General features: G+C 45.8%; 1 protein-coding gene across 3 annotated transcripts in view; it reads left to right on the top strand.

Annotated features, from left to right (window-relative positions):
• The first annotated feature begins 202 nt into the window (after positions 1-202).
• Positions 203-10,924, top strand: part of LOC119386790 (uncharacterized) — a 28,528-nt gene continuing 17,806 nt past the window's right edge. The window contains exons 1-7 of one of the 3 annotated variants that reach the window (XR_007415356.1): positions 203-458; positions 552-731; positions 898-994; positions 1,273-1,477; positions 3,588-3,670; positions 4,407-4,482; positions 7,631-7,826. Coding sequence is in view for 1 of the 3 variants with exons in the window: in XM_049413242.1 (XP_049269199.1) it covers positions 250-458; positions 552-731; positions 898-994; positions 1,273-1,395 (609 nt within the window). In the remaining 2 variants the exon portion in view is untranslated. Of the gene's footprint in view, positions 459-551; positions 732-897; positions 995-1,272; positions 1,478-3,587; positions 4,310-4,406; positions 4,483-6,628; positions 7,037-7,630; positions 7,827-10,924 lie in introns of those variants that run through there. The other 2 variants (XR_005182380.2, XM_049413242.1) reach the window with 2 other exon arrangements.

Here is a 10,924-nt window from a genome sequence, read left to right as displayed (position 1 = left end):
CCTGGATTCATCGGCGATATGAGCCGCGGAACTAACTTTGCACCCTAATAAGACTTCCTCTGCAACAGTCACTGTATCTCTCCCTGCCATTTGATTCACAGAGTAGAGACGGCGGAGACGGTAGCGACGGTAGAGCCGTGCTGTTAGAAGTACTGTTTCGAGCTCCGCCGCTAGCGTCATCTGTCGTAGACAGCGGAAAAGTTTGGTTGGTGGTTGGAATGATCGGTAGGATGCTCGCTGGTGCGCAACATGGCATCTCGTCAAAAGGGCGTGGAAAAGTCGCGAAAGCCCGGCCAGCGTTGGTCGGGCACTTCTCCGTACTGCTGCGTGCATGGCTGCCACAACAGTTACAGAAACACCGCTGGAAGACAGCCGCCCGTCAAGTTCTACCGGTTCCCATGGAAGTCGTACGAAGCTGAAAGGAGGCAACGTTGGATCGCGGCTGTGCGGCGCACAAGGTGAACAAAACGGCTAGGACTTCGTAAGAAGTGACCCAACTACGATGCGGTTCATTTCGCACTCACGTGAACAATTCATTTCTCCTATGCCAGACCGAACGGCGAGCAGTGGCATCCTAAGCGGAATGAGACGCGCATTTGCAGCGTCCACTTCGCTGGGAACGAAAAGAGTTCGATTGCTGAGCACCCGGCGTACGTACCGACATTGTTTCTGCCGTGCTACAATAAACATGATGGTGTGTTGCCCCGGGCGAAGAATAGAGGGCAGCAAAGGTGAGTGCGAGCGCTGCTTGGATCAAACTATTTATTTTTTAATTCTTCGAAGTCAAAAATTACGTGGTTAAAAAGAGGAAGAAGAAGTTATGCATGTATGAAGCGCAGATGTTACACAGGGGTGAGACAGTTTCGTGACAGTAACATGGTTCATTTCTTGTTGAAGGCTTCAGCAGCACAGCTCATCTCTGCTAGTTGCTAAACCATCGCCGTCACCCACTCCACTTGAATATCCAGACTTTGAGATCAGATATGTTTCTGCGGTAAGCTGCTTTCATATTTACATTACTGTGCTAACGATATTTAAATGTTTGGCGACTTGGCCCAGCGCTAAATAGTGCACCACCTATCAGTAGTGCTGCTGTATCTTACTTAACTGATTCAGTGTGCCTCTGCTGTACTGTACTGGTTTTCATAGAAGGCTCCGAGTGTTTGACTTGTCTGGCTACACTTCTCTGTGCATGCGTACACATCTGTGCTTGCATGTATTTGTGTACATCTGCCTCTCTTCAATGTGTCATTTCCTAATTTGTTTCCATAGCCAACCCAGACAGAGAATGACTCGTGCACGGGACCATGCCATCTGTTTCTTTCTACCATCACCCAGTCTTCTGCCTCAACGCAAGTATCACACGTCAGCGCCATTGACAAAAGTGTGCAATGAACTGTGCAGCAAGCGGTCCTGAGAAGCACAGTTGCGTGTTCCTCGGGTATGACTCCTTGTACGGAAGAATGCATGCTTTCGTGTAACTATATGGTGTGGACCCATATATTTTCGTCCTGCTAATGTCCCTTTTCTCATTGTCACGGTGCCTCTCAGTCGCAGTGCAGTCATTTGCATGTCAAACAGGCCGAAGACACACATGTAAACAATGAACGTATAAGTGCTCTGCTGGTGACACAGGTGGCACTGCACATTCAGGAGCAGTAGTGCCGCATTACCAGCTCTCTAAATCTACACGAGGTGCCATTGACCGAGATGGCACTTTCCATAAGCTTGATAAATGTCACAGGCTTGCTGTGTGTTGTAAGCTTTCTAGACAGCTGTAGAAGATTGTAGAAGCCGTAGAAGGCTGTGGAAGATTTTGCACAGTACATGGTGCATCCCAGAGAATACAACTAGCGGCAACGCCACATGCTACTCGTGTATACACGTTAACAGAGTACGTTCATTAACAGAGTACGTTTAGAGGGACAAATAAAGCATGCAGCTGCCACTCTCACTCATGCCCTGTCTTTTTAGAATGAATACTTACCAACTAGCTCAGCTCTCTGTTATTCTAAGCTTTAAAGTGGTGTTTTATACATAGAGTGTGCTCATCATAGATGCAGTGAATAGGACATACTTGACGGAAAGCTTCTCTACAAATACACAAGAACTGGAAGGGTCCTTTGCGTAACAAATTAACCAGTAGGTGAATAAAATATAAATAAATGTAAGTCATAAAGTACATGACATATGTTCTGTTGACTGAGCTGTCTAAAGTGATCTACAATTACAAAATAATTAATATTTGAAATTGTCCTACTCGAAAGATTGACAATGCAGAAATTAATGAAAGAGAGATAATATCTACAAAAAAAACTGAGCATTCGCTGATACATTTTGTAGGCAGTCAACCATAAACACAACCCGCCACTGTGTTCGAGTGGCTATGGCGCTCGACTGCTGACACTGAAGTGACGGGATCGAATCTCAACCGCCACGGCCGCATTTCAATAGAGGCAAAACGCTAGAAGCCCGTGTACTTTGATTTAGGTGCATGTTAAGCAACACCACATGGTCAAAATTTCAGGAGCCCTCCATTACAGAGTCTCGTATAATCGTATTGTGGTGTTGGGGCGTAAAGCCCGACAATTATTATTAACCATAAACACGGTAATTTCATCAGCTGCTTTGAGGTTACAATAAAGGCCGCTGAAAAATTCCACGTTGAACTCGCCAGTGCCCAGAGCAACCACACAGCCATGATTAGAGATCGTTTCAGAGAATAAGTCTCTCATGCAGCTATAGGGATGGAGTGAATTTATCTTAACGAGGCATGTCCATGGAAAAAGGAGCCAAAAAAGATGGAATAACAATCTAATAAAATAGAGAGGAAGGCTGTACTTGAAAAGCTTGCTACCCTTGTACACTCTACCTTGTCACTTCATGTGCACCATAGACGCGGGAAGAATGCCAGTGCGGTAACTTGCTTCAAGGCAGCATCAAAGAATACAAGCACTGTGTATCTCTAGTGAAGCTTGCTGTGTAAGTTGGTGATTTGTGACTAAAAACAGCAAGGACATCATAGCACGGTACGAGGAAGCGGTGTCTGTTCCTTCCTCGTCCCATGCTATTATGTTCGCGCTGTTTTTACCGTCATTCTGTACCTATTACCTTCATCTAGTAGTAGTACACCAAGTAACATCCTACTAAGGTAACTTTGAGTGTGATATCTGGAGCACTTAAGTCAGCCTGAACAGCAGGCACGTTGCACGGTGACTAACATTTGTCATGAGTCAGGCAAGTGACATGCCATCAACCTGCAAAGTCAGAAGTCTGTGCGAAGTATAGCTAACCTCTGCATTATGGCCTTAATAGGCACTTACTCCAGTGGACACAGCAAGAATCATCAAAGCATTATGTGGTTAAATGGCAAATGAAGCGTATTACATGAATATCTTGGAAAATATCTACAGAAAACTTCCAGACACTGTCATTTCTTTATGAAAGACCCGAAGAACAAAAGTAGAAGTGTGTAACGTGAAGATGATTAAAACCGCCTTTGCGTGTGAGCGGCAACAAGGCTGCAATGACGGGCAGCACGAATGTCTCGGTAATGATCATGTGATCAATGCTTTGTTTGTTTGCAGATAACAATGTCCCATTCAGCAATACCCAAGATGCCATGAAATAAATGATTAGGGATGTGAGCCAGGAAAGTACGTATTTGTGGGTAAGCTTACAAGTTAGCATGCACAGAGCAGTAGATTAACATGCATGCTCACTACCCTGATAAAGAAACGGAGCTCGTGGTTGTGGGTCAGTTTGATGAAGCCTTGGAATCGCGTAATACAGGGCCTAGAGCATGAAACAAACCTTCCAGAATAACAAAAATCCTCAAGTGATTAAGGGCAGTTTTCGTGTACCCATGAAAACAAGGAGTATACAGTGCCTTCATAGTGTCGGTAATTTCAGTAGAAGTTTGGCACTTACCGTACAAATGCACTTTGTGCAGGTGGTTTGTGTCATATTGGAACACCGTGTGTGTGTGTGTGCGTGTGTGTGTGTGTGTGTGTGTGTGTGTGTGTGTGTGTGTGTGTGTGTGTGTGTGTGTGTGACAGCTAGATGTCTGTTTGGTAATGATATGCTAAATTAGTAATTATGTTTCAAAAATTATCTAAAAGCTTTCTTAGTCTGCATACGCAATTTAGATATGGCTAAAACTTTAATGTTCATGAGCCTCGCGCCATCTTTACAGTGAAACATTGAAGGCGGACATGTTACCCAGGAAAGCGTCAGGTTGACTTCACTACTCAGGGAACAGGTAGAGGGGGGAAAATAAAAGACGAAAAAAAGGGGTAAGCAGGACTCCTTTAAATTCGCCAAGGGCTTCAGAGGTTGGTGTGCTGGCATTCCCCCCCCCCCCCTTGCATTGTATTCAGCAACTTGTTTTAATTAACTTGTTTCAGATGCTGCAGCAGCCAGGTGCCCTTTCTGACCAGAGTGCAGGTGAGCCAAGCGGTGCAGACAAAGTCATGTTTGTAGGTGAGGAGGCATTTTAGAGTGAAGTTGTTGGGTGCATGTACGGTAAAGTTAACATGTAGGGTGTTGTGTTGCTGAGCTCAAGGATATGGGTTCGATTCCCGGCTACTGCAGCTGCATTTCGATTGAGGGGAAATACAAGAACACCCTAGTACTTAAATTTAGGTGCATGTTAAAGAGACCCAGACGGTCAAAATTAATCCGGAGTCCCCTACCACTGTGGGCCTCATGATCTTATCATGGTTCTGGCACATAAAACCTCAGCATTTATTTTTGTTTTCACAGTTTCCTTTAAAAAGCTAGATCATTTTGCAAAGTTTATATACTGAATAAATTTGGGGAATGCAGGTAGGTTTTTGAGCCCGTGAGTTAATTCAGAACTGAATAAAAATTGCTGCATCAGTGTTCTTGGCCAGTTTAGAGTGGTTATATGAAATGCTTAAAAAGCTTTCCCGTTATTTTGAGAAGGCCAAAGACATAATGAGTTCACATTTTATAGAATGCGGGGGCCAGGGTAAGTGTGGTACATTCCAAAAGCTTGAAGTGTGTAATTTAGTCATGTGCCTGGAAAATAATTAGTAATTGTCTCGCCATTTCTCGAGCATTGTATGAGTTGTGTGGGTTAATCTTTTGGTTTTCCTGGTTAACTGTGTGGCACACCTTGTTTATATAGTATACCAGTGAAGTAGGAAGCATGTTATCGCTAAGGACAGAGAGAAATCTATGTCTCATTGTATTCGTAGCTGGTGGATATGGGGTGGACACTCGGTGTACCGCATCGCGCGGCCACTGATCACACTGACCACTGATGAGGAAGACATGTTTTAGCCTAATTAGGAAACTTGCCTAATTAGACCTTGCTCTTTGCTTTCATTATTGCATTTATAATGTTTACATTGTTCTTCTAGCATCGTTCGTTAACCAAAGTGTACTGTTTACATTTTGTCGGAATGAGAGACGTGATATCTAGGCAAACTTTGAAGTTTGTGGATGAGTTACCACATTTGTAGTAAATCAGCTGGTTGATATAATTATATAGACGGTTTCAAGGTTGCGATAGCAGGAGCACGTGGTGTACCCCAGGAAACTTCTGGTCACCTCATTTATTATTCTGCAACACCGAAGCGTAAAGCGTTTTTTTAAGATTTGTCAGAGTAAGGGAATACTCTTTTTCCAGTTTCACATAAAAGAAAGGCGCTTATAGTTAAGGGGGGACATGGCACTTGAAAAAAAAGTTTTTTTATTTCTTTATCGATTTTGGTGAAACTTCCTGAGTTTATGTATATTTGTGTGCTAATTTAAAATATGCAATTATTTTTCTAGTATGACGTGTAATTTTTAAAATACAAAATATTTCATGTGCCTCTTAGGGAGCAAGATTTTTTCTAAACTGAGTTAGTTACAAAGTAAATCAGCATATCACAATAATCTGCAATTGGAACTGTGTGCAGTGCAACAAAAATGGATGTTCTAAACTCATTAGAGCAAAAGTTATAGTATGTTGAACTTTCACGAGTGAAATTCTAGCTTGAAAATGACTCACTCGTGAATGTTCAACATACCATAACTTTTGTTCAAATGGGTTTAGAACATCCATTTTTGTTGCACTGCACACAGTTCCGACTGCAGATTATTGTGATATGCTGATTCACTTTGTAACACAGTCAGTTTAGAAATAATTTTGCTCCCCAAAAGGCACATGAAATATTTTGCATTTTAAAAACTACACAATATACTGTGAGAGTAATTGTATATTTGAAATTAGCACACAAATATACATAACATCACCAAGTTTCATCAAAATCAATCACGAAATAAAGAAAAAATTTTAAGATCAGTGTCTCCCCTTAAAGACTAACTCTTTCAGTGTTGTGTGTAGCGTAGAAGAATATTTAATTCAAATATTTTGCTAGACAACACAGGGAGAAAAGTGTGGAAACTCTATGGGCTACTCGGCAAGGCTTTTGTTCCCCGCCAATCCTGCTAGCCTATGCCAGCGCAGGAAACCGGAAGCGGTCCAGGGCCTGTGTTAGTAAACAGTGAAACCCTCTATAGGGCTTTGGCCTCGGAGTCAGTGGCCGGAAGAAGCCCGATCGTGAGTGTGCCCCATATCACTTGCCCTCCACTTTTATTCCAAACCTGGCCGCAGCCAGCGCCCCCATACTGATCTCAATTCCAATTCCAACTGGCCACCTGGGGTCATTCCTGCGATGGCTGCTTTCACTGTCACCGGAGCGACCACTGCACTGTGGCAACGTGGACCATTCTGGACTCGGTTGGTTCCCCTGTCGGCTGTGCCTCCTGCCTACCTTGGGAACTGTCCAATCAACAGGGCCGCCAAACGCTGTTCCGAAGCCATTCCAACATCACCTCATTACTGAAGCACACGCCTGAGCCACACATCGGAGGAGGCGGGCATGGATTCTGTGCACCCTTTGTGGAGTCCCTGAGCTGCATGAACGCACTCCACTGCGTTCACCTCGCTGCTGCTGCAGTCGACCAGACCGGTTGGTAGGATCTTCCTTGGGCACTATTGAGGTCACTGTTGCCTTGCTGCGCTTGCTTTGCCCACAGGTGCTCCACGAGGAGGCAATTCAACCTCATACTACCACCAGTCAGAGAGTCCTCGACTTTGACACGGAAAAACCACGACCCCGTGCCAAACCTTGCGGCGGCCAGGTTTGGTATAAAAGAGGACAAGTGGCCTGGGGCACACTCACGATCAGGCTCCATCTGACTACTGGCGCCGAGGCCTCAACCTTGAGCCTGCAAGAGTGTGTTTTACGAATTTCACAGATTTTAAACCTGCCTCCCCGGGAGAGCTCTGAATGACACAGATATAAAGTTTCGTGAAAATGAGCAGAACTTTGTGGCTAGTCAGTGCATGAAGCAACATTTTTTTTTTCTCAGTTGCAGTCTTCATGAAAAATGTTTGTGTAAGTGTTCCAAAGTATTATATGCGAGCAAAAGAAAATGTTCTGGTCAGCCCTAACTTGTTTGTGTTTGACGTGTTTGTGTTTGACGCTAACTCTGCAATAGTGCATGAGTTAGCTGCTCTCTTTGTGAACTTTTGATTGCTGTGTTTTCTTCTTCAGTAGTGTGTTGCCCTGACTGTGGAGTAAGAATGTTCCTGCTCTGTGTTCCTGTTTAGGCATAAAGGCTTCTTGTTTGCTTTCCAAGGCTGGTACGTGAAAATACCGCTCGGGGTGCCGATACAAAAGAGCAAATGTGGCTACTCTGGAAATGACGCCTCGACCGTGTGATGGGCCACGGTGTCTTAAGACACTGAGGGGTAGCTTGACATCTTGGAGCCATATGGAGGAGCTTGAACTGCCCAAGTCTTACGTGTACAAAGTACGGGTTCCTCTATTTCTCCCTCTTTTTTTTTAAGCAAATCTTTCTCTGTGAACCGTGACAGACTTTTCTGGCCATGTCTTGTCGAGTAGTTCATGTAACACAGCCCAGCATGCGTATAATGAGTATAGCTACCTTCAGTGGCCCTACAATGTGACAGTTCTGTGCTTTGTAATATTTTGCAATGAAACAATGAACACTGCCAAAATTTTCTCATGGCAGGGAATATATAGGCCTAGAGGCATAGTTTTTTTTTTGCTTTTTTGCTTTTTTTATGGGTGGGGGTGGGGGTGTTCGAAATTCTGATGCCAGGCTTGGGGGTGGGGTTGTCAGTGAAAGCTAATGCAGCTTTGTATTGAGGGAAGCACAGAAAATATGTCACTGTTATGATCTAAATTTGATGCAAGGTTTATTCCAACAATGTGCTAGAATAAGTTCAACTGGTAATCAGAGACAATCAGGTTTTCAACAAATGGTGGGGGGGGGGGGGGGGGAAGCACCCCAGTTGTACACCCCAGAGCCGTATATTCCCTTAGGGAGAGTTCGGCGCTCTTTTGATCTCGCCGCCAGTCTGGCAACTGCTGCACTACAGTCTGGCAACAGCGCGCTTCCGCGCCGCCGACGCCATTTTGTGCCGAGGTTTCTCGTGATGCTGTACCCATGACGTCGCTGTCGGCATTTATGCTTCCTCTGTGACCGACCTGGTGTGTCTCTGCTGCTGTTCGTGCACGTGTCGGCTGCGTGGAACATCGTGGACCTGCACGGTTGTCGCAGTGGGGGCTTGCAGCGCAGTAGGCTGCTCTAAAGGCTCTGTTATACTCCGAGGTGCGTTCGCGTCAGCCCGCGGCGGCGGGAGTTGGCGACGCTAGGTTCGTCACGTTACGTTGACGCGAAAACAGAGCACTCTATACTCCCACTTGCGCGACGCACTACGTCGCCTTGACGCATGCGCAATTGAGCGCACTCGGTGTCCCTTCTTCACGTAGAGACACAGACGCAGTTCAGTCTGGATAACGTCGCCGGCGTGGAATGCAACATGTCGCATCTTGCACCGGCTGCAGCCGGGGCGCGTTGACGGACGCTGGGCGCGTCACTCGCATCGCGCGTTGGCCTATAGAGTGCTGCACGTTTGTTAGCGTAGTGTCACTGTCCCGAGAGTGCGCGCGCGTCGACGTTACGCTGGAGTATATCAGCCCCTTAACTCGCTGAAGAAAGGGTTCGCCAGAGACGGAGCGTTGCGGGCGCACGCCAACGCGAGCTTGCAGTGCCGCGGCACAAAATGGCGGACAGCGCCGCCGCTAAATTTGGATGGTTGTTGGCTCCACCCCTCCGCCGAACTCTCCGAAGGAATATACGGCTCTGGTACACCCTATCCTCAACTGACACCTTCACATAGGCCTTCCTTTGGCTTAGTCTCCAATTTTCGTGGCCAGAGGGGTAGCTGTACTTACTAGCGTGCATACTTCTCCATCATCAACAACTCTTCGAAGGGCACGTCCTATTAGTACTGTGCAAAAGCTTTGTGGCATCTACAGGTTTAGTTGCTGTGTTCAGTAGGGACACTGTACTGCCTTTCTGCACTGCTTTGGTTGGGCTTGTTGAAAACTGTGTGGAAGACAAGTAGTGGCACAGTCGTCACTAGGATCGATGGAGTGTGTTCGAATCAAGAAGAGGTCGACAGGGAGGGTTCACCAGGGGGAGGGCAGCCTATCCCTTTCTCTACATTTTGGTGCCCTGAAACCCGGGAGAAAGGACCTTCAGAGGTGAGACCGAGTGGCCTTCACAAATTCTCGGCCGCATCTGTAGCCTGGAGGACTTTCGTAACACCGCAAGTTGGTGAAGGTGATGTGTGAGGCCTAACCGTGACCCAGAATGTGAAGCATGGCATCTCGACAACACCTGTAACTTTGTCGTGCAAAAATTTTGTGACGGATAGCACGATGACGCCGACTTCGCCTCGCGACACTGTCAACCAGTGATTTCTTACATTGCCAATACTGGACTGGATCACGGAGGCCCTATTTGAAAGGTGGAGTCAAATACACAAGGCTGTCATGCAAACCACTGCAATCATCAAAAGTCTTTTGCATTTGGGTCACCCATGAATAAGTGAGTTGCAGAATATTCACCAAATCTGTACTGACCAGTAGGAGCTTCTCGGAAGAACCGATACGAAGGTAGAAGAAAGACACAGTTGACCTCGATAATTTTGAAGCTGAGATGGAGGAAGCAGACGTTTATATGCAACAGATAATTCTAGCAAGGGTCAGTGCAGAATATAAGATCGCAGACACTTTAATCACTTGGCAGGCTCACTTGAACTCGATAAGACAGTCTGTCAAAACAGAAGTACAAGCGAAAATACTCTCTTCGTCTATGGCATCACCACCTAGCCAGTGCTTCTTCAATAGCGATCTTGTCGTGCAGAAGCTAGACGAGTCGACGTCACGACAAATAGTTGAACGTACTGGAAGCAGACAAACCAGCATTTCCACTACAGAAAATACAATCCTGCAGATCAGCACGTAAGAACAACCTCAAAATCTAAAAACATCCTCAGCGACTTCAGAATTCTCGTCACCGTGCTGTACACGAGAAGCGAATAACAAGACAGCTGCAATATTTCGGGTGTACCTGGTAGAAGGGATTTCTGCGATAAAAAAAAGCGGGAAGCCTTTGGAAATCCAAAAGGTGATTCACCAAATCTTGAGGATGAGTGCACGATGAAGACAGCAGATTGAGGGGTTGTGCAGTCCTAAATTCTGTGAATACGTGTGCTCGGTTGAAGGAAATCGCAGCCAATTCATCAAGGGTGATACATCAAGGGTGATACCATAAATACATAGAAGCCTGCCATCTCTATTGCTCATAGATGTAGCTCTTCGAGTGAGCTGCAGACGTCACGGAGGAGGAAAATGTGGACCATAAAAGCTACTTCGCTGCTGGTGCAAAATGCTGAGACAGTGTCACAATGGTGTACGAAGCAGCCCAGGCCAAGGCAAAGGCTGATGCTTCCAAGGTGAACGCAGCCAGGATGGATGAGAAAGCCGAGGAAAAAAATTCCTCAGAAATAGCAACACGAGATCCTTGT

Source organism: Rhipicephalus sanguineus, chromosome 3 (genome assembly GCF_013339695.2).
Source record: "Rhipicephalus sanguineus isolate Rsan-2018 chromosome 3, BIME_Rsan_1.4, whole genome shotgun sequence".
NCBI classification, from domain to species: Eukaryota; Metazoa; Arthropoda; class Arachnida; order Ixodida; family Ixodidae; genus Rhipicephalus; species Rhipicephalus sanguineus.
Note: the sequence above shows the minus strand (reverse complement) of the source record. Positions and strands in the feature narration are given on the sequence as shown.